The 26754-nt window shown below is 47.3% G+C and overlaps 1 protein-coding gene across 2 annotated transcripts in view; it reads left to right on the top strand.

Annotated features, from left to right (window-relative positions):
- Window positions 1-26754, top strand: part of znrf3 (zinc and ring finger 3) — a 66421-nt gene that overhangs the window by 17678 nt on the left and 21989 nt on the right. For both annotated transcript variants that reach the window (XM_034596073.1, XM_034596072.1), the window contains exon 2: window positions 16712-16834. In XM_034596073.1, coding sequence (XP_034451964.1) covers window positions 16712-16834 — 123 coding nt within the window. The remainder of the gene's footprint in view (window positions 1-16711; window positions 16835-26754) is intronic.

Here is a 26754-nt window from a genome sequence, read left to right as displayed (position 1 = left end):
ATCCCCATACAAAGGCATGGATGTGGGAGGAACTTGTTGGCTTTGATTGTATAATTTATAAGCCACAACATGCTGAAGAGAGGAGGAGGGGGGGGGCTCTGACCACTCAGCGATGTAACGGTCCTCTCGGCTGTGAAATGACCTCATCTTTAGAAGTTGGCCATTACCTTTTCAAAGTGGCCCCGGTAACGCTGATGGCAGGAAGTGCTTGTGTGTGTGAAGCCGGTTTGATGTTTAACTCCTTCAGGGGCCGTTGCCCCCCCCCCCAGGGTCCGTTTATTCCCAACCCTGCGACTCCTCCTGCGGCCCTCTCGGCTCCTACCTCTGGCAGCATGACCGACGACGGCGGGAGGAACAATACTGCGTCTGTGCGCCGCCGCTCTGCACTCGGCCTGCTGATAAACAAATGTTCGGAGGAATTCTGGTGGCCGGCCTTGCCCCTGGGCCCAGGCTGATCCCACAGTGACTTCAGAAACACTCATCAAAAGAACAAATCACCCTTTATAGGGACCTGTATGTTAATGGGCTGATTTCCACACCAATTAAAGTTTACTTTTCTCTCCCGTCGCCCTCGTGCAGACTATTTATTTTTGCTGTTGCGACAGAAGAGGAAATGTTCTGTTGCCCAGGGCACAAGCACATGTTGTGGTGGGGGGGGGTAGAAGTCTTTGCAAGGACTGGAGTGATGAAGGGATGACGGTCTAGTTTATGCCACTTTCTCCATCTGTAATTGCCGTTGATGTTGTGTTAATATTTACAGGGTGGTTTACACGCACTCCATCCTAAATGACTTGTATTCATAGTGGTGGGGGCATTTAATTTTTGATGTTTTTATTATTTTAATTCCATTTTCTCAGAGGCAGTTTTTGCTAAATCGTAGGAAGTCCTGGAAATTAAAACATTTCACACACTTGAGTAAGGAGAATCTGAAGCGTATCCCCGTCCCACAGTGGAATGTCTGAAATCCACAGACCCCCCATCCTCAGGCGATGGTGTGGTTTGATGGGGTTTGGAGATGAGGGGGATTGAATGGCCCGGGTGACATTAATCCACACCCAGACCTTCAGTCCATGTGGCCCTGGGGTGAATAGTAAAAGGATCCACATGCGAGATAACCCTTCTGGTCCCGTTTTTAAGGAATAGAGGAGTTAAAATGATCAAACAATTTTCCTATAATGTTAGAAAAGTAATATATCAAACCAGTTTTGATGATTTTAAGCTTGTTTGCTAGATTTTTACCTTATTCCCTCATACTAATCTGCATCCAGTATCAAATTTGCTCATTCCTGAATGTTCCTTAAATCCATTTTCAAATCTATTCAGGTTTAGTTTTAAACACAAAACAAAACAAAATCATTAATAAGTGGATATCTATTGACGCTAATGCAAAATTATAAATGCATTCTGATATAGTAAATATTTGCTGTTTAGTAAAAACACTACTTGGATTTTTTTGTATATTATTTTTTTTCGATAATAAAACAGAAGAAGATAAAAGACTTGATTTAGATTTGTCTTAATTTGAACAGATCTGCGTCTCTGGATCCAAACAGGCAGAGAACACACAGACACACACCTCTCCTCCCTGACCTGCCACCACCTGCCACTGGGAGTCCATCATTTTCCACCACACCGGCCCGGCCTCAACTTGGCCCAGCACCTTTCTGCCTTGTATCTCCACCCACTGATGGATCCAGCCATTGAAGCAACCTCAGCGCCACCCCCCCACCCCACCCCTCCCTAACCTTTCTCTCTGTCTCTTTGCCGCGGGCCTGCACAATGGCCTCGCTAGGCAGAGTTCCAATAACAGTGTTTGTCCGATCACCGCTGCGGCCCCACCCCCCTTTTATTGCTGTGTGTGAGGGGACAGTGAGTGAGTGAGTGTGGAGGTCTGTGAGTGTGTGTGTGTGCACTCTGTTTTTCAAACAGCCAGTGGGAGGTGTGGCCCGATCGTTATGGTAACTTAAATTGCAAAAAAAAAAAAGAAGAAGGGTTCACCGAGGTGGGTATCTGCGTTACAGTGGATCCAGGAAGGAAAAGTCTGTGCTAGATGAGTTTCTGTTGGAGCACGTCCAGGCCTTTGATGGGAAATACTCTTCTGGATGAGTCATCAGCACAAAAGATGAGGAACCGTGATAGAAAATATCAGGACCTTGAATTAAACAGACAAAGCCACGACCTTTGTGTGTAACGATGAGAGAAAAACACAAATCTGCAACTCCCATGGTGCATTTCAGTAAACACCCATTAACGCATTTAAAGAACACTTTCAAGAGACTTGATAAAAAGTTCAAATCCAGTCCCTTAAGCTTATTGATCAATTTTGGATGAATCCTCCAAAGGGTTTGCAACAAAATATGCAACAGCTCTGAGTCGTGCACGTGACTAACTTTTGAAGGTAGGACTTTGTGTGGAGTCAACCAAACTGATGGAGAAAGAAAACAAGAGTTTTCAGTATTCTCAGGTTGTAGTCACTATAACATAAACATGTAAATATCTTTAAAACATTCAGGAACCTTCAGTGTTGTTTAAGATTCAGAGGTAAATTAAAATAAACCATTGAAATGTGAATTTACAGCCAGGAATAAAAACATTTCTGGATCAAGCTTCCCGATTCAGAGAACAGAGATTTTGGATTCGTTGAGAGATTTGAAAGTGCACATCATCCTGCTCTCTCTCGTGTAGCCCTCGCACACACTTGTGCAGACCCCTCTTCTGAAGTCCTAAGCTTCTATATACCCTGAGCCCAGCCGCTCTGCAGGGGTACGGCCGCTCCGTTCCCTTTTGTCCAAGCCACTGACCTCCAAGTACACTGGGAGTGCACCTCTGCGGGGCCTGGCCCGTAGCCGGACACTTGATGTGGACATTGTTGAAGCAGCGGGTCCCCCTCTCCCGGGCAACCAGGCCCCTTTGAGCCCTTACCCCTCACTGTTTGCCCAGCCACTCTTTCCTCCTCTGCCCACTCTTCTTCTTCTCCCCCCCCCTTTGCCGTGGGACTGGAAGAAAGCTTGTAGAGACTGCATGGTGTTTTGTGCTCAGTGCATGGTTGTGCTGCTGGTGGCCAGTTTCCTACGGTGCACCAAAGCGGATGTGCCACTTTGACAGCCTCTTTGTAGTGATCCAATCGGAGGTAGTTCGATATTTCGGCCAAGCGCAAAAATAAATGGAAGTACTGCACGCTTGGTGAAAAGAGTTATAGGTTCTTCAAAAGCTGAATCAAAGTATGGAGGGTTGAGCAATTACTCACTTTCCTTATAACTCCTCAGAATCACTCTGCCGCTCTCTCTTTTGATCTGTAGGAGCATATTCCAGAAAGCTCACATGGTTTCGGGGATGGGTGCTTTACATTCATCGGAGGCTTACAAAGAAGCAGAATTTGCAAAAAGGGTTAAAGATGAAGAGCCTCGGGAATCTTGTTTTATTTATGCCAAAAATGCCCCGGCCACAATTAACCAACCACAACCACTCTGAATGTCAATTTAGGTCATTTTCTACCCTCACAAAAGCACCGGACTTGGAGCCCATGAAGCAGAAAAAAGCTGATGTAATGGGTTTAAGAAAATCTCCAAGGGGAGTCAAACCTCACCCACACCGCCCCCCCCCACACAACTACCACCCTCCCCTCCCTCCATACACGAAATCCCACCCTTGAAACTCATCTGAAGTGGTCAGCACCCAGATATGGTGACTTTGAACGTGAAGTGTGCAGCAGGTATGACACGTTGAAACTGCAGGGTGAGGTTTAGATAACAGTTTGTGATGGTAAACCCCCCCCCCCTCCCCCCCAAAAAAAAATAATAAAAAGGAGAAAAGGTTTATGATTCACTGACTTAGTGTTTAGGGTGGGGGGAGGGGAGGAGGAGATGAAGGCAAAGGGAAGAGGGAGTAAAAGAAAAGAGGAGGAGGGTGGGGTGGGGGGGGGGTTAAAGAAAAGAAATCCCAGCCTTGGCACTCACACACACAGACTCTCTGTGCATTGCAAAGCACAAAAGAAACCTGTAACGCCTCCAGATTCCTTCTAGTCGAGTATCAAAGACATGCTTTGCTTTAGAACAAGAGACTAGTGGGTAGGATAGGACCGAGTGAGCCAGTGAACCCAGCACTGGCTCGGTTGGGTGCTGCGAGTTAATCTCTCAGATAGGATTTTTCTCCCCCCTCCTCTTCTTCTTCTTCTTCTTCTCCACCTCCTCCCTCTCTTTGGGGATATCGGTATTACTGTGCAGCTCTGAATAGAGGGACTTGTCTAACCTGATCACCGGTCAGAACGAGCAGAGGGGAGAGGCTCTGAAAACACATGCAGAGATGGCCGCCGCAGCTTTCATGTTCTGAGGTTGGGATAAACCTGCCCACTGGTCCATCCTGGTGCCTTCACTCATCTCTCAGACCTCCCAGTACTGTGAAGGATTCTCTCAAATGGATGTTAAGAGGAGCATCTGAGTGATTTTATAAAATATATCACGTTTTGTAGATGATGGTCAACTATTTATTTAAGACCCCAAAGTTAAATAACTTAACGTAAAGCTTTGAAAGTCTGTTCTATGCAGTTATTCAGCAACTAATGATCTTACTATTGAACGATATCTCTCTCAATCAATCATTTAGTTTCTTCTCGAACAGAGAAGTTTGGTGTGTTGCTCGGTAAAGGATTTAATTGACTAATTGTTTCATAAATAGTGTCGAGCCTGACTTGATATTTGAGGGTTCAAAAGATCTGAAATCATTACATTTGCGGATTTACTTTCTTTATAACTGTTTTGAGTTCTTTGTGACACGTTCTTATGTCATGGTCCTGCTGGAAATATGCTCCTGGACTAGAAATACCAATTGCAATGTCTATTCTCCAATCTGATATCGTACAGAGTCAAAGCACGTTTCTCGTTTGGTCGGCATATCTTGTTGAAAGATTAATAAAAACTTGATCGCAAAAAGAGAAACGTCAATAAGGATCACTAATGACTAAATCACTAAATGTAAAGATATGCCTCTCACTGTATATACATTGCACTGGTGTGACAAGCTTTGCATGTGTCTTGTCCTTTTTAAGATGCAACAAAGAAAGCAATTAGCGGTTCGGAGAGAGCATCCCAATAGCTTCCGATTCTCCTGATCTCGCCATCGAAGGTCTGCCCTCATGGAATAGAAGTAGGAAGCTGAATCATGACTCCCCTGTTACCGTCTAACCACCTCTAATCCCCCCCCCCCAATCCACGTTTCTCCATCGCATTATTCCTGGAAATGACTCTGGCTTTGTTTATTCACATTCTCATTTCCTCTGGAATATCATTAGCTCCTCGGAGGGGCCTTGAGCTCCTGGATGGAGCTTTCCTCCTGTTTCCCCCCTCCAGGTTGTCGTGAAAGGTGATCGTGCAGCCATTCACAGAAACGAGAGTGAGCGAAAGAAAGGGAGGGCAGAGGGGGGGAAGCAGACAGAAGCCGGCCAAGAAAAGTCTTGGGAAAGTGTCATAGGCTGATTCTATGTGCGCCAGTTTTCACAAGGAAAATCAATCTCTCAAATCCCCCCTCGCCACTTATCCCTCTGTGTTTTCTTTATAAGGTCGATACATTTGAGGCAAAATCATGAGGTTAATCGCTGGTGACACTAAACGCATTCCACATGTGCTTTAATGGTGCCCCCACTTCCCATCTCCTTCCCCACGAGTGCGGTGTGACCTTAGCCTTCCGACCCGGAAGTGATGTAGGTGAGCGCTTCCCCTGGTGTAGCTGGAGCCCCAGTAAGTGTTTCCTAAAGAAAACAAGTCGGAGGCGGCCGAAATCTGAAACCAGTGCTAATGCTGGCTGCCTCTCCACCTTGAATCCCTCCCTCCCTAAACCCTGCGGCCAGGGTGAAAGCAGAGGTGAGGGAGGGAGGGAGGGAGCGAGCGGTGGGAGCAGCTCTTACAACACCAAACCCACCGTCTGTGCACACATTCGTTTAAGTGCGTGAACATGTGCATGTACTGTAAGTCCTGCTCGCATTCCTCTCAGCTCTCGCTGGCGGGGAGCTCCAGTCCTCAGCAAACACACGGCGCAGCTTAAGCCAAATGCTCTGGTTGGCCTGGTCACATCCAGCCGAGCCCCGACGGACACAAGCATGCACGGCCAAGCTGGCTTGTTTGTGCAGTTGTTGTGTGGAAGGTCAATCTCTCTCTGTGTGTGTGTGTGTGTGTGTGTGTGTGTGTGTGTGTGTGTGTGTGTGTGTGTGTGTGTGTGTGTGTGTGTGTGTGTGTGTGTGTGTGTGTGTGTGTGTGTGTGTGTGTGTGTGTGTGTGGACAAAACGAACCTGACCTTTGCAGAATGCCTTGTTGCTCTACCCACTGTCACATACTGTACATACATATATATCAGGATGAACGTCTGCAGCAGGACAGTTCGGTCACATGTCCGGACTGCTGCGCGGCTTTGGTCATTTGAAGTGTTTTCATTCCCTTCCTCTAATATCTCAGAGCATCAGGGTTTAGCTGGTGCAGCTTTTGAGAATAGCTGCACGCCTCAGAGATGTTTGATCTCCGCAGGATGTCCTCCCACACGCTGTGGATGTATACAGCATTTGTATTTCTTTTTTGTTATTTGTTGTTCCAGGTGAAAAGTCCCTGCGCTGAAGAAAGAGAAGCTGCTGACACAACTTGTCTTATGTCGTGGTAAACTGGATATTTTGGGCTTTTGGTCGGTTGCTTTGACAAATTGAGACATTTGAAGACGTCACATTGGGGTTTGGGGGTTTGGGGATTTTTGTTTTTGATTAAACATTAGTTGCACCACCAATATGAGGCAGTGCAAATGAGTGAATGGAGCGAATCTAGTGTTTAGCTGAATGAAAACGTCTTCAGGGTTAATCTGAAACAGGCAGAAATGTAGAGGAGAGTATGAAGCACAATTTCGGGAATATATTCTCATCTTCTTCTGGAGAAGGTTAGCGCCATGTTGCCCAGTCCAGGGAGCCGGTTTGGAGCGAGATGAGGGAGGGGAGAAAGGGCAACATGGGCCTATGCTCTAATCCCATTCCAGCGGGCCGAGCAGCAGCAGCAGCTTGCACTGCATTCCACAACCCCGGGGGCTTTTCAGACGGGGAGGGGAGGGCGAGCGGCATTCCTCCGTCGCCTGGGCCATCAAAGACGCCGCGCAACATCAAAGGCTGCTCAGAGCCTAGGTGTTGATGACCGCAATCCTCCCCTCAGTCCACTTTTAGCCACCTCAACCCCTCAGCCCTCGTACGCGCACACATACAGAGCGAGCCGACTGCGCCGGGTATGTGCGCCCTGCAGCCTCCCTCCTTCCTGCCCGGGCTCACCCGCAGCATTAATCATAGCTCATTAAGAAGTGACTTTGACTTTTGTTTTATGGCGAGGGTTGAAGAGGGGCGAGGCAGAGCGGGGGCATGCCTCTGATATTTGGGGCGGGGCTGGCACCGGACGTAAGAGCTGCACAAACATTGACTGTGGTGTCGAACAGCGACAGAAAACAGATTTTTTTTTTTATGAACTGCGGTGCTGGAATTCTCAGTCGATGATTCCAATAGTCAGTGGAGAGCATGACGTTTGCTAGTTTCATCTGAAATGTGACGATTTTCTGCTTTTCTCTGTTTCATCTAATGAAAAAACAAATATCTCATCCTGAGCTCTGGAAACTTGTTTTATGCATTTTTCTGTTTTCTCATATTTTATTAAATAAAATTAAGTCATTATTAGTTGATTGTTTCGTTTTTGGAACGTGTGAAGTTGTGGTTTCCTGGTTAAAGTTGAACTGTTGTGTGTTGGGGAGACAGAACTCTGCAGTTGTGCTGTATTGAGTCGTTTATTAATGAACCCTACGTCCCTGTGCTCGTTACATTGTTAGTCCTGCTAATTTACTCACAGTGACACCTTGATGACAAATAATTTATGCACGCGTGTTTACCTACTTTCCTGTTCGTGCTCGTAGCGACAGCAGCCCCTTCCTCGTGGAGACAATATGTTTGCTTTGCTGCAGGGGAGTGCGGGCGCCGTCCCCCTTCTCTTTCCAAAATGGTGGCATCCAGCCCAATGTTGACCCCTGAACTTTGTCGGCCTGTCCTTTGTTCGTGTCACTCTGTGTTTTAAAGACTGAAGAGCTGAAAGTGACACCAGGGAGACTTCTGAGTGTGCACACACACGCACACACACACGCGCGCCATTGACAGTTTGGGGATGCACTTGCCGAGACTTAATAGAGTCACAAGCTCGGCGTCCTGCTCAGTGTTAAAGCTGTCAACCCCAGAGCCTTGTGCTACATATCAGGACATTTACATGATATTAGGTGTCTTCTGCCAGCGTCCCCTGCTCACACTGAAACCATGACACTTGTTTGCTTTGCCCGTTGCTATGAAGATGGCGTGGAGGTGATTTTCTGCCGGGGGGTGGGGGTTGTCTGTCGGTTGGGAGGCAAACAGACAAATGACTGTACGACCGAGGCTCAAATCACAAAGCAGGTCCATGTTTGCCCTTGACTTAAGTTTTCTTTCAACTGACTCCTTGAGCTTTTCTTCCACTACACAAATACACATTTTTTAGTTTTTTTAAAAAAAAATGTTAAATTTTTTTTTTTTAGTAGTACAGAAAATATAATCTAAGCTCAAGCTTTGACAAATCTCCCCCCTTTTTTAAAATGTATTTATCACCCTCCTCCTTTATGTTGGCTTGGAACACCAAAACAAAAGATGGATGCCGGCGCTCGATTGGCTAATTGTTCCTTTTAGTCCCAGCGGAGAAGACAAAGGGGAGGAAGTCTTCATTATTTGAGAGGAGAAGCGGAGGGATCCCTTTACGGTGATAGTGTTACAGGAGGAGGAGTGTTGGCCCCACCTGTAGGGCCCTCCCAGCTGCTCCGCTGTAACTGGATCCCGCTCCCTCGCTCCTCAAGGCTACCAGGCGCTCTTTGAAGTTATTTCTAGTGCTGGGAAAGAGGGGGCAGCGGGCGACCGAGAGGGGAACGAGTGACTGAGCGAGCGGGAGGGAGGGGGGGAGGCGTGTGTGTGTGTTCGTATAGCGTGTTGGTGAATGCATTTAAATTTATTATGAGTATATCTGTGGCACTATTCTTGGAAGATCGCAATTCAGAACTTGTTTCTTGTGCCCGTTGCCTGGACATGAAGTCGCTGAACCTCTCATCGTTTTGGTGGAAATGTCTTGACGTTATAAATTATTCCAGATCACAATAAGCCCCAATAGGCGTATTGTTTTTTTGGGCTTAAAAAAATTAAAACACCCACTCAGTAACTCGATTGACAGTTTTTATGGGATAAATGGATAGAACAGAGCAACTTTGCTGTAAATCCCTGGAGGCTCGATTTCTCTATGGAATTAAGAGGACTGTGGCTGAGGGGTAAAGTGGTCGTCCTCCCACCAGAAGGTCAGAGGTTCAATCCCCGGTCTTCCCCATCTGCATGCCGAAGTGTCCTTGGGCAAGATGCTGAACCCATAAAATGGCCCCTCGTAGATGTTGAATCCACTCCGTAAACCAAGTGTATTGTTGTGTTTAATGTTCGTACAGTTTCAAGATTTTGACGAAACTGACTAAATGAAAACCTGACCAGCGTTGTCACATCTTGAGATCTGCAGTAACCCTCCCCTGCCCTGAGCCAAGGACCCTCGCTGGACATCCTCCTGCTCTCTGTGGGTTAAACACGCATATCCCAACATGCACCTGGAGCTTTACCTCCCCGAGCCTGAACTAAAATGACTCGTCGGCCTCGCTGAGTTTTTCTTTTTTTTTTTAGGTCATTGTGTGGTTTAAGTGTCAGATGTAGATTTCCTCCCTCTGTTCTTTTTAACATGACGTCTGAGCTCGACAGGATTCAGACAGATTGTCTGTGAGCCTGTGGGGAAGGTGTGATAATGAAATGGAGGGGATGAAAGCTCAAAGCAGGATTCCACATGAACAGATGGCGACGAGACTTTGGGGAAATCTGACCTTTGACTTATGAGTGTCAATCAAGCGCGAGTTGCAACGTACTTCTCCAAAATATGTATGTGTATCGGAACACGCAGCTGTGAATGAAAACTACACATCATGCAGGTTGTTTGTGTGTTTGGTGTGAATCTGATCAGTGTGCAGCCATGTTGTTACTGGGAGATCTTCAGATGAGATAGTGATGCATGTATGAGGCAGCTGGTTAGGCTACAGTGTAGACTAGACACGTGTGTGTGTGTGTGTGTGTGTGTGTGTGTGTGTGTGTGTGTGTGTGTGTGTGTGTGTGTGTGTGTGTGTGTGTGTGTGTGTGTGTGTGTGTGTGTGTGTGTGTGTGTGTGTGTGTGTGTGTGTGTGTGTGTGTGGTGATTTTCCCACTTTATTCCACTAGAGCTGCAGCTCCTATAAGCGCAAACCCTCTCACCTCATTTGTTCGACCTTCCACATGTGTGCTGGACGTCTGAGGAGCGTGTGCTGGCAGAGGGAAGTCATCTGTGTCCTTATTACTCAGAGAAGTTGTGCGTTTGCATGTGCGCACATCTGCAGAAGAGGGCTGAGCACCAGCAGGGTTGTAATTGGCTGAAGCGTGCCCTCATGTCTGCCCTGCAGGACACGGAGGGGTGAAGTTTACTGCGTCCTGACCGCGCCACAGTTGTCAGGGAGGGGGTGCAGCACCGGTGGCTGGTGAGGCAGCTAGTGCTAACTTGTTGTTGACATTTTGCTAGTTTGTGTATTTTGGCCGAATGTTTTATGCTTGTTTGCTGGAAGTTACATAACGGAGCACTCGTGTAATGTTCTGGTTTGTATAAAACGCTGTGCACTAATTATAGGCAGGAGTTTTTGCCCAGAGTTTTTAATGTTTTGGTGGAATTGTTGGTGCTAATGATATTTTCTGAAGTAGTAGTCGGGGGGGGCTAATGACCCTCCTAACACACAACAGACGCAAAAATAAAACACAAAGAAACCAATGACACACGCAGAAGACACTGATGGAGATGTCGAGAGAGTTTGTGGCGATGAGAGCCGACGCCGTTGTGTATGTGCCGCATGAACTCCTCGGCAGAATAATACAATACACCCCTGCCTGCTGCACCACCCCTCACCTGAACACTCTGGAGAATTGTGTGTTGTTGTGAGTGTGTCTCAGTGCAGAATCTCCCGCTGCGTTGTGCACGGCAACCAGCCTCTCACACAAGCCTGCACCCAATTTCTCTGGAGTTCCTCCTGAGGATGTGGATGAAATTAGCGTATGACTGCACAAGAGAGCAAGTCGTGCAACTGTGCAGCGACCCGACAACTTTGAAAGTGTAAAGTTTTTTCAGAGGGAAACAGAAATGTTTGCTTCTCCAGGGCTTTAATCTGAAGCCAAAATAACATAACAAACATAACAAACAATAACATATTGTAAGGTATGTAAGAATTACTTAACGGACGATTCAACTACAGGTTATGAAACTGTTTTGTAACTTCAATCATCAAGCAAGAGCGCTACAATATTTCTTTATAGGTGTATATGAATGTCACATTAATCCTTTAACTGTCTGTGGCAGTTGCAGCTGTGTAATTAACCATATTATCTCTGGGAGTGAATAGTGTTGATTGAAAGGCAACAGGTAAAGTTGCCAAACGCTCACACGAGGCTGTTAAGTGTCTGTGCCACTACTAGTTAACGTGTGTGTGTGTGTGTGTGTGTGTGTGTGTGTGTGTGTGTGTGCGTGTGTGCGTGTGTGCGTGCGTGCGTGCGCGCGCGTCTAGTCCTGAACATCCTGTTACCACTTCATCCCGGCCTCAGCCTTTTTTTTCCCTCCTCCTTCCAAAACAGCTCAGACAAGTTGTGACTCTGCTGCACCGCAGGTCCCTGGGGAGACGTGGTCTGTGGGCTGCGATCAGACGTCCCCGTCACGTCATCCCATCCCCACAACCACCTGCCACCTCCGCTGGCAAGACTGGCGTGTTATTCCAGGAAGTTGACAATACCCCCACCCTCCTCCTCCTCCCCATATCGAGGCAGTTTGAAGCACAGTGCTGCGGAGGGGGGGGAGGTCGGAGGCGTCTGTTGAATTAAAGGCCCGGGTAGATGGGCGGGATGCTCCTTCAGCGGGGGTGAACGAGTTCACGGCGAGCGACGTGAGAGATGCCACCGAGTCACCCCTCGGTCACCCATGTTGTGTTTCAGACTGCAGACGTCTCCCTACATGCGCCTGTGCTCAAATAGCGAGATGCGTAAACACATGCGCGGCGCTGGGGAAGCAGATGGGTGCGAGGACTGGCGCCGTGCCCGGGTTTTTCTTCTTCTACATTTTGTGTGCATGTGAAATAGGTGCCAGCTCTTCTTCCCAAACTCATAAAAGAAAACCAGCGGACAACAGATCCGTCTGGTTAATCATTTAGCCAGCTTCACAAAGAACAAGCTTGTAAAAATTGTCTCTGGCTGGCACTTGCCTCAGACTACAAGGCAGCTTTGATCGTTATGACAGAAACTTGTCCTCGCTGTGACCTAGATGCCACGAAAAGACGTGTTGGAACTCGCTTCTGAGGAAAGTATTGGTGTTTCACTTTTTTTTTTCCACAGTTGATGTCGTAAGGATGTATATGCCAGTGTGTATGTCTGCATCCTGTGTAGATCAGTTTAGCTCAGGGATCATTCTTCTTTCCAGTCCGCCCCCTTGCTTTTGATGTTTGGAGCTCCTGCTGTGCTGCGGCATTAAACGTCTCGTTGCAATGCACAGACCTTCGAAGCACCGAATTTCAGCAATTGCACGACTTTAAATAGAAATGCAATCCAGGCAACTTCTCCTCGAATTTTTAGATCTCCGTTCCCTGTGAGCGTCAGCCGCAGGTTCACAGGGTTTTCCTGGCCGGTGGTGCTCAAAGCAACAGAGGAGAATGCTCTTTGAAATATCTGCTTTGTCACAAAGACAGGTTTTTCATGTTTTATGTGCAAATACAGACTAGTTAAAAAGTTATGCAGAACAAAAAAAAAAACTTGCTGATTATCCCCATTTTCATGGCGACCACAGCTACTTTTAATGCTGCAGGGCAAATGAGGATAAAATTTGTAAACCACTCATTCATACAGAGCTGTGCAGGGGGGGGAACTCTTTCGTGCAAGGGCGATATAGCGCATGGTGAGTGCAGGGGAGGGCGGCTGTTTGGGACAGATGAGGGCGATTGGGGGGCTGTAACCGGGGCCACCAATAATTTAGAAGGGAGAGAGGAAAAAGGGGGTGCGGCAGCCGGGAGGAGGGGCAGAAGAAGTGGGTGTTGTATGATCAAAGCCTCAGCGAATTGTGTCACAGACAGACGGAGAAGAATGGCGTTGGATGGTGTGACTTGCATTTTGATTTCCTTTGAGAGCCGGGGGGGGGGAGAATGGTGCGGGGAGGTGGGGGTGTCAGAGGAGCCGGCGGTGGGAGTTTGTAGGAGGAGGGCCCTGTTTTGATCCCGTTACCAACTGTTATCAGGGCACTTGTTTGTTGAAGAATGGGAGGGACGGAGTTGAAAGAGTTTTTTCAATTTATGGGAAACTTTGTTTTTTATCTGTCGGGTTTTATGACGGCTTGCTTTGCAGTCACCTCTCTGTATTTATAGAAGAGTGTTTAAAAATATGTGGACAAAAAATATGAAATAAAATGCCATGACAACCTGACACTCGTAGCAATGGAGGAAGAAGAGTTATGATGAACTCAACTTTGGAATCACAGTGAAACAAAAGAAGTCACTGTTCCTTATCTAATAACAAAAAACATTTATTATATTAGAAAATATAGAGCTAAGAAGATCAAATTTAAAAATCATCCCACGTGAGCATTTCCTCTACAGGTGATTTTGTAGAGAAGCGTTGGGGGGGTTGGCAGTGGGGGGTGTGTCCATCCTGAGTGACAGGTGGAGTTCAAATCCCCGGCAGGACTTCATTGAGAGCGTGGCCTGTGTAACAGGATATTCATGTGAAAGGCTGCCTCCCCCAGGGGCAAGACAGACAGGGCAGAACAAGAGCCGCCCCCTCGTGGCACATCGGGGGTGCCGGATGCCCTTCACCTAAAACCCTGGGTACGGAGGAGCAGCGCTAAGTGGAGCAAAGTGGAGCAACCGGGTGTTTCCAGTGGGCTGAGCTTGTGTGATTTGGGGCCTAGCAGGGAAACCTTGCAGTTGGAACACAAGAGGGGACAGTCTCTGTCATTCCGTGTGTGTGTGTGTGTGTGTGTGAAGGCACGTTTGAATATGTGCTCATTACTATTTCGTGTGCACGGCCAGTAGCGGTGACCCACTTCACCGGATCACCGTCTCTCTTCCATACCAAGATCCTGCTCCTTTTTGCTCCTCATCCCCACATCCATCAACGCCTACGTCAACATCTGACAAAAAGGAAAAATCCCTGTGGTGGAGATAATGGTGCAATTGCCAGCCTCTAAAATAACAACATGGTCCACAACAACAACACTGCCCCATTTGGAGTGCAGGACCCCCGCACAATGGTCCAGTGTTCAGAACCCAGGGCGCAGGCGGGGCTCCCCGCTGCCGTCCAAGCAGTTAGACAAGCAGGAGAGAGGGGTCACGATCACACAACAAGCAGTGCTCCACGTCCTGCTCCTCATTTAGATCGACTCAGACACGGGGACAGATTCAGGCGTTAGATCCTCCTACACCGACTCTCTCCTCTCTCATGCTGCCCAACAAGCCTGCTCATAGGGCGTCTCATGTGGAATACAAAATGTTACCTTAGTTGACTGGGATGTGCTGGTATGCACTGGAGAGTTGTCACGGTTTACAGGTCGGGGAATGCAGGTTGAATAGAAACCTGACCAGGTTATGCTCTTTTATCTTCGTCTTTCCCTTCAATTTTGGTGTCTTCCAGCGGCTGAGAGGGAGAGAGCGCTCTGAAATTATCATACCAAATGTGTATGTAATGTATACCTGCGCTGCCTCCCTGTTCCTGTCAGCCCGAGGCTAGTATCTATCTTCCAAACAGTCGTCCAGAGCACAGCTACTCTGCTCATGTGTGTTTGTGCTGGAGAAGAAGCAGCTTTGAGAAACCGTGCAGTGAATCTGTGAATGTAGGCGGACAAGGTCACCACATCCTGTGGTTTTTTGAAAAGGTGTTGTGAGTCAGAGTGGCCTCGCATTTTAATGACCTCGACGTTGTTTTTTCCTGCTCTTTCATGTTAAGGGTTGTGGTCGACAATGTGAACTTAATCTCACATGTTTCATACTCACAGTTATCTGTGTTTGAAAGGCCTTCGAGTGAGGATTCAAAGATGAGCCTCCGTTTCTTTAGAGGTGTGTGGATGTGGATGGTGTGTGTCTGCAGGCATGAATGTGTGTGTGTGTGTGTTTTTAAATGGCAGATTTTTCTTTCTCCACTTCAGCATCCACTGTTTCATCATCAGATTTCATCCCCCTGACAGAAGAGTTGCAGATTGGCACACGTTGTCCACATTCATTCCTTATGATTCGCATGATTTGCATTTGACCCCCTGACTCTTTGCTGATTCCCCCCAAAAAACCCTTCAGGTCAGGGGCTTGACCCTGCGGCACCGAAGTGAGTTAGGCGCCTTCTGAATATCTCTCCAATTGGCCTGCTGCACGTCGAACCTGCTCCCAACGTGATGAAGTGGGGTTCAGAGGTCGGGGGTCACCAGAGGGAGAAAGGTATCTCGGGTCATCAGCAGTGGCCCCGGGGGCCCGAGTGGCCGGGAGCTCGGCGTCACAGTTCTGGCTGATTGGGGTGTTGTGGTCATTGGGTTAATGGGATAAGTGGCCTCCAGGTCAGTTTGGCCCAGTTCTAATGCTAATACAGGAGCTTGCACTGTTTCCAGGGGGGGGGGCTGGATCCAGCATTTTGTAGCTCCGCTTGGTTACAGTTTGAATCCTGCCTTGTTTGAGCAGATCATTATTTCATGAACCGCTGCAACTGCTTGTTTTTTTCGGTCTGTGTTGCTTCACATGTTTTACTGCTCGCTGATCGGCTGCTGTGATTGTGAGGGTTATCTGTCAGCGTCCCTCATGATACGGACCCGGCTCTGGCGTGCACACGAGCACATACACATTGATTATTAGATAACAGCCCCATCGCAGTAACTAACCTGTCTTACACTGAGCTACTCTCTAAACCTCTTCCCACAGTCAAGACGATTCACGCTAAGTAGCGGAAGTGCTTTGAGATAAATGCTTCAAGATTAATGTTTTTGTTGGTTTTTCTTTTTTGAGGGCGCAGTAAGTGAGTCAGAGTTTGTGATGTCTACCGTCCTTTAGCTTTAATCTTCTCTAAAGACATTGTCTAGCCTCTGGCTCTGCAGGGGGGGGGGGGTTTGGCTCAGAGAACTGGGCCAATTTAGTGGCCTTAAGTGTAATGAGAGGACACGTCAAGATATTCTGATGGAGCCTGATCTGAGTGGTGCGCAGAGTGATGTGAGACATTTGTTTGAATAATGAAGTGAAGATGAAAAGTATCCTGTTTAAATGCATGAGCACTAAAGAAATGGAAGCATCATTCTCCGCGGTACCGAGTGAAGTCGACTTAATGCACTTAATTCCAAGAAAATCTGCCTCTTTTGCAAATCCACGAAAGTCCTACTTTGCTTATTCTGCGTTCTTTAAGAAGTCCGGTGGGATGCTGCTCTGCATGATTCTTTTTTGTCCACACACAGCAAATTCTTCAGAGACATGTAAAGCACCAAAGCTCTTATATTTCATTTTACAAATTGGTTGGTCACCTGATCTCAGGTCCCTTCACGCTACATCTGCATGACATGTTTTTCTTAATATTAATACTCATGTTTCTTCTTTACAGATGCATCCTTTGGGACTATGTAATAATAATGATGAGGAGGACCTGTACGAGTATGGCTGGGTTGGAGTGGTGAAGCTGGAGCAACCAGAGCTGGACCCCAGTTGTCTCACCGTTCTGGGAAAGGTAAGGACGCGGTTGTTTGCTCTCTCAAAGTGAATATGTTGATGCCAGTCGATCAATAACTTTGTTGGTTTACACAGAAGTTTCACATGCTCATGAGTTAATCTTAACACTGGAGCTCTGTAGAGGATCATGAAAGGTTGTGTGCTCCGTGCTCGAGAGCAGACTGCACTGATAACTTTGTTAAGTTGATTTGAGTCGTGCGATGAAATGCAAAACCACCTTATCTTTAACGTCATGAATTGCCAAAGCTGAGACCATGTCTGTGGTATTAAAACTCTCAGGTGGTGAGTTCTGCTTCATTTCTTTTTCCAGTCCCCTTGGCTGTATTTCCCCTTTTCTTAATTAAACCCTTTTAAGAATTGTTCTTTTGTGGTCAAAGAGACAATTCACGGAAGGATGATTCAGTTTTATTGTCTTAATGTCTGTCTTACGTCCCTTTGCTGGGAGAAGGAGGCCGAACTGAATCCCTCCCTCGTCTTTCACCACCCCATCGTCTCCAGCCTCCCTCCCTCCCTCCTCCTGTGCCCAGACCCCTCTGGAGTCTCCGAGTGGTATTTTATCATGCTTTAATTAAGTGTTCCTCTTAATGGAATGTACCAACATTCCCCAGAGGATGAGGGAGGGGGGGCGGGCCGGCTATAGTCTCATTTATCGTGTGCATGCCCGGTGACAGAAAGAGAGCAGCCATTCATAATTTAAGGAGCCCTTGTAGCGTATAGACATGCTAATGGTGCACTTTCTGCGGTGACGCTTGCTGCTACCTAGCTGATGCGTACTTCTGCTGAGACCCGAAATCTGGCCTAATGCTCAGCACTCAAACGTCTCCTCTACTGTAGCTCAGAACCAACCCGGTTATGGGTTCACTGACTTGTAAACGGTCTTTGCTGGAGTGATGCGGTTCCACAGGGAAACCAAGGAAACTGGTTAAACTTTTTTTTTACCATTTATCGCTAGTGTAATTGTCATGGGAGCAGAAGGCCTGTAGGTCAGTCAGGCTGAAGTGGTTTTTAAGTTGTGGGTAGTGAATGTTTAAAGGGGGACTCCACCAATTCTAAGATACTGGTCTTAAGATGCAGAGAACAATTCCATTTGTTAAAACTGTTTTGTCCAAATGACCAGCGCGGGATAGAGGCGCCCATATCCGTGATATTTTAACTTCATTTTTGGGCAACGGGAGGAAGTGGAGACATGTCATCCATCTTTATTTACAATCTATGGTTTGAAAAGGAGGAATAATGCGTGGAATGAATCTCAATTTGGTTCCTTTTTGTTTTTAAAGCTGTCCAGTTCAAAGTCACTGGAGGGCACAGTGAGGATATCTGTATTACCCATGAGCCTCTTGGGTATGTAACATCAGCACAGTTGATTGTTGAGACGGGAAAGGGGACAGGTGGGTCAGACGGGTGATATGTGATCCAGAATGTCAGATCCAGAATGTTGTGCCTCAACTAACCGAGCCCCAAGGACCCCCCCAAGAACCAGAAACCCAAACCTTCCGCTGAGTGGAAGCCATCAAAGCAGAGCGCTAATGAGCTGGCCATTTTGATCCCTTCTGGGTCTGATGTTTTGCTAAGGGACACTGCAGTGAGGATGGCAGGAACCTTGGCCTGTGACCCTTTGGCCTCCAGCCAGCCTCCCTAACCTCTACACCACTCGGTTTCCTCTGTGTTTATTCAGCCAGGACTATAATTAGAGAAGGGAAAGCCCATTGTTGCATCTTGACAGACCCTTGCCCGGGGCCCGAACACAGCTGGGTGCTTTGTGTTGGCACTGCCGCTTTTGCCAGTCCAGACAGTGCAGTGTTTACCCCCTGCCAGTCTGCTTACTCTGCCCAGCCAGTCAGGTCACCATGCCCAACCCTAGTCTGGATGCTATGCCCACTTGTACACACTCACCCCGCCTGGCCTGGCCTAATGCTGGGCAGCCCCCGCCCCCCTCCCGCCCTATCCGACTGGCCCCTGACTGAACCCAAGAGCCCACTCCACTTTGCTGCCACTTTGCCACCAACAGTGTCAGGGCCTTGTCTGGTCAATTTAGATTCCATTCAATTACAGAATCCCAGTGAACGCACAAAACGGAATTGTAGGGGAGGAAAAAAATGCTGTTTACTCTGATTCATGTCTAAATATAAAGTGTCTGGGAACACAGGGCCCCCAGCTGTGCTCCGGAGCTGGCCAACACGGACCAATGGGCATTACTTCCTCTATTTAGGCTGAATACTGGGAAGAGGCTTGTCTTTATTCTTAATAGTTCAATCCTAATTTATTGATGCATAGGACCGTGTTGGAGATGGAGATACCGATACCATCTTTCGTTTCCCGATATCGTTTCCACTATCTGGATTTTACATATCTGCTGATATGGATCCAATACCAGTGCATTTGAAAAAAATCTATTGTATTCTGTGTTTTACCAGCTGTATGAGGTGATGATCATTTGGCCTGGCTCAGGTTAAACCCTTTGAAAAATGAATACATACAGAATGGCTAACAATAGAATTTCTGATATTATAGTTTCACAGTCATAACTGAGCAAAAATCCATAAATCTAGCAATACACGCCATTTACGTCCTTCAAATAGTTCAAAACTAATGTCTTGTATACGTTACACATCACTATTTTACTTGTGGGACTTACGTTTTAGCCCTGGCTAACACTACTGGAAATCTCCCCTTCTTTGCAGCTGTAAAAACAGAACTAGAAAGTGGCAGAACAGCACAACTGCAGTTATTGAGGGGCGTAACAGAAGTGATTTATGGGAAAAGAAAATTGCAGTTTTATCTGGGTGAAAGTTGTGTACGTTTAAAGATGTGGTATCGGATCAGAACATAGATTCACGTACTCTGCGATGCCCGACCTGGCATACTGACAGTATCTGAGACATTTCCAATGCTGGTATCAGAACATCTCTGGCTCTAGTTTTTAAACCCCAAAAAAAGTAATTGAGAACGCATCTCCAGAGATGAGCTGTCGTCTCCCAGACACGGAGAGAAGAATCTCTGTCCAGGTTTCCCATCATTTTACAGACTTTATTAAAACAATCTAGAGTTCTGCTGAGATTTCTGGTTTTGATATTTGTCTTTTGAATATTTCCGTACTTGATTTACTGTTTTGGTTTCACCTCATTTCTCCACAGGAAATCGTTCCGATACACTTTTTCTGTCCCCAGTGTGAGTTTAAAAAATTTCTACTAAATTATTCAGCCGAGTGACTCACTAGACATCAGGCTGCTCTCGCTGTCGCAGACAGAGACGCTCTGACATCAGCAAATATTAGCAGCACAGGAAGCAGAGGAAAAGGGGGTCGGTCAAGCCGGCCTCTGAAGTCCACGTGCAATCCTCACCAATGTGCTGGCGTGTCATATATATGTACACAGTATTTTCCTGCACTTCCTGTCTGGTTCCTGCGAGAGCCGCAGGGCTGTTACACCTCTGACCTTTGTGTGCCCAGCCGTCTCTCCTCCCCCCCCAAGAGCAGGAAAACCAAGAGTAAATCCGTCCCTACTGTAGCCAGCGCTCTTTTGATGTGGTTCGGTCGTCTGAGTTATGGTGTCGTATAAGGATGACAGTGCAAGGTGCCCTGGTGCTCACAGAACACAGCTGCAAGTAGTTGCCTCTCTTTAGTTACAGCTTATCAAGTATCTGCTTTCTGCGAGGCGTTTGTAAATGTTGTAAATCATGCTCACACCTCTGCACACATCCGTTCTCAAGTTGAACTATTTATTGCCGTCAATAACGTGCAGTATTCTTGGTAGTGATTTCCTCCCCGCTGCCCGACTTTCTCAGAACTGACCCCCGCTCCCTTCATCTCGACTCTGTCTTCCACATACATGCGCCGCGTTTTTTGGCAGCTCCTCTGGAACATGAAATCATGCCACTGGCTTTCAGGCTGGTTGGGGTCTTTGTCGCCATGCCAGTGAGATATCTCTTCTTTCAAGTGCCCCGGTGTCAGTCCAATGGCCACACGGGGCCTAAGCTCGTCGGCTTTTCTCCTTTTCATCCTGCCCGCGCTCTCATGACATCAGCCCCTAACCCGGGCAGCCGGGGGGGGGGGGGGGGCGACAGAGGGGTGGCGTGGCGGATTGCAAGAAGAGTGGGAGTTGGATGGACGGGAAAGCGGTTGGGGGGGGCTTGGCTTTTCCAGGAAATGACGAAAGGCTAATATGTCTGGTTTGGTAAGTTGGCGGCTGGGGTTTGTTCCCTGCTTGGTACAACGTTTTTTTTTTTCTTCTTTTGTACAGAAAAATGCGACCTATCCTCCCACACAGCCCTGCAGCTTGTGTAGAGCAAGCCTCTTGGCTGGCATAGCATGTAAAACTCCCTGGTATGTGCTTGTTGTGTGTGGCCTGGCGCTGCCCTTGACCAGCTCGTCTCTGAACTACGATCGGTTCCACCTTCAACGCCAGCCAAAGACAACATTTCATTGCAGCGGAGCGTAACGTGCCCGAGAGCGGCCGCTACAAGGCCCTTCAAAATAACCAGAGCTACGAGAAAAACGTTCAAGATCTTTATTGACATATCCCTCCAGAAATAAAGATCGCTGCTTTCAAGTTTTCGCCAGAGGCACATAACCACAAAAACTGTATCCTGTGTGTGGGAAGCTCTGTCTCTGACACACATACAAACTCAATCCTACAAACCACAGTTGCCATGGAACAATGTGAGTGGGCAGAGGAGTGTGTCTCTGTGTCTTTTTCTTCCGTGGCGCTCAAGCTGGCACCGTAGGACAGCAGGCCAGAGCAAACAGCTGCTGCGTCTTAGTGCTAAGTGGCTTTTGGACTCCAACCGTGTCTGGCATGTCAGCCAGAGCTGCAAAGAGGGTGTTGCATGTGTGTGTGTGTGTGTGTGTGTGTGTGTGTGTGTGTGTGTGTCTGTGTGTGTGTGTGTGTGAGGGAGAGAGAGAGAGAGAGAGGAATGAAGGGGATGTATAAAGTACACAAGGCCTTCAAGGATGGTGTGTGTGTGTCTGAAGAAGAGAGAGATCCAGCTTTAAAAAAGAAAGAAATGGCAACAGACAGACGAGTGTGATATTGCGGGTGACTGGCTCCGAGCCTGTGGCCAGGTTAGCTGTCCCACACACTCAGGTGTGTGTTAGAGTTCGCTGCGAGGCCACGGCAGTGCCAGTTAGGTGTCATGTGGCACGGCTTGTTGTTAAGAAGTTCCAGTGCTGGATGGAACTGGCTGCGTTTTCAGACTCCTACTACAGCACATTGTCCCTCACTGTCTGATCGGTGTATTCCTGGATGTGCGTACCTGTGTGTGCATGAGTTGATTCGCTGTTTAAACGCTGGATGGGAGGAAGAAGAAGAAGAAGGCTGGCAGATCATCTTGTGTTTTCATGCAGCTCTCATCACTCTCTTCTCACGACTTTCCCTTTTCAATTCCTGTTCCTTACTCTTCCTGCAAAGACCTCACTGAAGCCGAGCGCCTCGATAATGGAGCGACCGAAAATTGCTGTAGTTTAACACTCCGCCGTCTCAGGACTGTTTTGTTAAATTGCAGCAAAGCCACAATAGAGATGGATTTGAACAGTGGCTTTTGTTCGATACAGATGAAGCTTGCTTTTTTTTCTCTAAGTTATTAAAGGAAATCTTTTCATAGCGGAGCCATGAAGATGCAGGACATTGATAAAACAATTTCTCCCCCCCCCACACTCATTCTGAAAATGATAGGTCTTTCATCCTCTCAAAGTGAAAGTCAGTTTATGGTTGTTTAAATCGAGCCGCCTACCGTCTGCGGCTGTAGCAGGAAGTATAACGGAGGCAAGTGTTTGTGGTATAGACTTCTCTGCTTTAAGGTGAGGGAGTTTTTTCAGCTCCACATCGTTTCGGGGGGGGGGGTGCTCCTCTGCTGTTGAAAGTTATTCATCTGTCACATTTAAGGGTTTCAAGGGGAAGTGTTCCTCAGACATTTTAACCCCCAAAACATTGAAAAATTGTGATTTCAATTATTAAATTATATCCCAACCGTCCCCGCTTTGTGAAACCACTTTTAGATTGACCAGATTTTTGTATGCATAATCATAAATATCAGTTCCCTAAACATGCCAAGTTTTATTAATTATTCTCTGGGATATCAACTAAAATGTTAAAAGACTGCAACGTTAAAGAAAGTGGGGGAAAAAGAAATTCATGATTCCTCAAACGCACCATAAGTTCCTCTCTGAAACATAACGCATCCTCCCAGCAAGTTTTGTCCTTTAGTGTTCGCGTAACCCTGCTAAATAACTGACGGACAAACAAACAAATGCAGACGAAAAAATAGAATTAATATAATTAATCATAGAACCTGTATTAATATATTATATTAGCCCTTTCAATCAGATAAAAGAGTTCAAAAATATAAGTTGTAGGACTGAAACAAATATCAGCCAAAGCTCCGTCCAGCTCGCTGTGTAACGTGACGGGGGTGAAAAGCTTTGTCTTCCTTCCCACCTGCCCCCTTGCCCCAGACACCTCAGCATGGAGGGAGGGATAGAAGGAGAAATTGAAAAAGAGAGGAGGAGGAGGAGGAGGAGCAGCAGCAAAGAGAGCAGAAGAAAAAAAAGAGGATAAAAAGTGCGTGGTACTCAGGGGCCTGCCTTTTGGGCTCTCCTTTCATGTTTGTGTACGCCTCAACTTGCTGATATTATCTTGGCCGCTCTTCCTGGCGGGGTGTCGGGAGAGGTTTCCACTGTGACCAGGCAGGGGCCTCTCTCTCTCTCTCTCCATCTCTCTCCGTCTCTCTCTCTCTCTCTCTCTCTCTCTCTCTCTCCGTCTCACCTTCCTACTCTCCAACCCCCCCCCCCCCCCCCCCCCCCCCCCCCCCCCCCCCCCCTCTAAAAAAGCCCATCTCCTAAATCACCGCTTCACCACGTTTCACGGCGCTGGGAGGCGCCCTGGGATCCCACTGCGCTCGTTTCCATGGTCACTGGGAAGCTCCTTGTGTCATGTGGCTCAAAGTGAGCCGTCCCTGGGCCGAATTACCCAGCTTTCAATGGGAGGCCAAATGACCATTATTAGACTTCACAGCCCAGGCCCCTATTTAAAGAGAGAAGAAAGGAGCCCCGGGGACTTAAGATGAGAGAGAGATGGAGGGAGAGCCAGAAGGCGAGAGGGAGAAAGCAGAGGGAGGAAGGAGGGGAAACGTGTGGAAAGAGAAGAAAGTGCAGCTAGCAGCACGGAGCGGTTGTTTCTTTTTCATTTTTCCCCACCCATACATCGATTTTTGTTCTTAATCGCAGTTGTTGTTTGAAAGTCAGACACCAGCCGCAGCTAAAGCTCTCCTGTCTGTCAAACAGCTTCCAGAAAAGACAGGGCGGCGCTGGATCAAAAGATGAGCGGTGGAAAAAGTAAATCTCAGAAAAGATAGGACCAGACATCCACCCACGTCAACCAAAGCCCTGTCTTTTCTCTCCTCGTCTCCGTCTAAGCCAGTTGCTTTGTAGGGGAATGTGCTGGTGTGCGTGAGAATCCTCGTGTCCTGCGCCCCGCTGTGTATGTCATGGCCATGTTGTCTTTAAGGCTCGGGCCCACGGCTTGGCACGGAAGCTGGAAACTGAAGCCCCCTGGTCCCCACACAGCTAATCTGATGCCTCTCCCAGCTACAGATGATTCCTCTGCAGGAGGGTTAGTGGGGGTGAAAATGGCATCCTGCTCCTGCGGTTTAAACTTTCTTTTATGCTCCGCCAGGGTTAGACCCAGCACAAGGAGAAGAAGGTGTGTGTGTGTGTGTGTGTGTGTGTGTGTGTGTGTGTGTGTGTGTGTGTGTGTGTGTGTGTGTGTGTGTGTGTGTGTGTGTGTGTGTGTGTGTGTGTGTGTGTGTGTGTGTGTGTGTGTGTGTGTGTGTGTGTGTGTGTGTGTGTGTGTGTCACAGCGACACTGGAGCTGCCCATGCTCTGGGACAGTGAGGTAATGGAAGAAGAGAGACAGAAACATGGAGATAGGGAGGCTGAACAATGGGATTGAGCCAAACATTAGCTTTGTTTACGGGGGGGCGGGGGGGTAATACAATACAAATTTAAATGAGACATCTGGACGGCCGTTGTTCATGATTAAATGCTCTTAAAAGACACATTTAATTGGTATTTTTTATCATCCTCTAGATCCCGTGAGATAAATGTAGGGGAGTAAAAAATACAATATTTCCTTTTTTGATTTATTCAAGTGCCTTAATCGGGCGGCTGTGGCTGAGGGGGTGGAGCGGTCGTCCTCTAACCAGCAGGTTCGATCCCAGTCTTCCCCATCTGCTTGCCAAAGTGTCCTGGGGAAAGATATTGAACCCGGAATTGCCCCACATAGAAAAATGAATGTCAATAACCTGTAGACTAGAAAAGCATCTATAATAAATACAGACCATTACCATTTATGAATGTACTCAAAGATATTATTTTGTTTGGTAGTGTGCATATAATTATGAACCGATCTAATTGACCAGTGACGTCGCCAAAGCCGGCAATATCCTGGGGTCTCTGAGCTGTGAGGGGACCCCAGAGAACGGCCATGTTAGTCCATAGCAACAGGAATATTGTGAGACTGCAATGACACAGAGTTTGGAACCCCCCGTAAAGACCCTGTACCACCAGCTCTCTGTCAGAACCTACGTAGTTTGGTTCCTGATGGTTGTAATGGCCCATGTCTCTTTTTTGCCAGAGCCCCAAAGTCTCTTAAAACCCTCCTGCAGGCGACCGGAGAAACTGAACATGGTGGACTTGTTGAGATAAGACAACAGCGAGGTGTGATATTGGAGTTGAAGGTGAATAAGTAAACACACCTGAATGTTGCACCATCTCGCTGCCGTGTTCAAATCCCATTTACAGCCACAGACACGTCCTGCTTTCACCTTTTCTCCACGGGACACAACAAAAAGAAAAGTGTGTGTGTTTGATGAATAGATGGACTCATAAAGAAGTTCTTATCTTAAACAATTTAGATTATTCCTTCCTGTTTTTCTTTGTCCTGTCAACCATCTCATGACCCTTCAGACTCCTTGAAATGAAACGCACATCAAAGTGTGTGTGTGTGTGTGTGTGTGTGTGTGTGTGTGTACAGGTCCTGAGAGTAAGACGTGTGAAGTCTGATCAATGTCGCCATCGATTTGGGTTTGAAAATAAAAATAAATCTCGAGGTGTGGAGTTGGAAAGAGTTGAGATTCCCAGACCTCTGAAACTTGCACCTCGCATCTGCTGCAGGCTACATTAGCCACTAGTAGCATAGCATGCTCGAATCTTACTGAACTGCTAGTGGACGACTTGCATTGTGGGTAACGTAGGCACCAGGCTTTACAAGGAAAAAGACAACATCACTGGTTCTGCTGCTTTGATCAAGTAACTAACATTATTATTGTTGCGTAATGCTAACTCAGTACTTATTTTAATGCAGTACTCACACTGGCACGCACATGCCCCGTGCACATGACTGTTCACAGGATATTTACATTTTCAGGTGTGTCATGGACAGAGATCAATACTGGTACTCTGCTAAAACGCTCGTATAGGTTGATCTAAGTTTTGAAATGAAAACTTCAAGAAGTATGGATGACTGCTTCTCCTCCACTGTCATTCCCTCCTCAAAAGGCAAAGCTCTGCTTTCTTTCTTTCAAACTTTTGACCTCACTGGATATCGTCAAAGTCGTGTCGGTTCCATCATTCCAAAGAAATTATGGACCTATTCAGCTTTTTCCTCCCAACACTTTCCTTTTACTCGTAGATTTGCTGAAATTACGTAAACAACCAAAGGTTAAGTCGCTCTCCTCAGCCGGCTGCACAGCTGGAGGCCAGAGGTACGGTAAGAAAAGAGGCATTATGGGGGTTATAGCAGTGAGTCCTGACCTGCTCTGCCTTGTTTGTCCAGGAAAAAGACGGCAGCAGCAGCAGCAGCACCCCCCCCCCGCCCCCCCCCCGCCTCCCTCACCTCACCTCCCCAGGAGCAGCAGGATAGAGAA

Source organism: Hippoglossus hippoglossus, chromosome 9 (genome assembly GCF_009819705.1).
Source record: "Hippoglossus hippoglossus isolate fHipHip1 chromosome 9, fHipHip1.pri, whole genome shotgun sequence".
Taxonomy (NCBI): Eukaryota; Metazoa; Chordata; class Actinopteri; order Pleuronectiformes; family Pleuronectidae; genus Hippoglossus; species Hippoglossus hippoglossus.
Note: the sequence above shows the minus strand (reverse complement) of the source record. Positions and strands in the feature narration are given on the sequence as shown.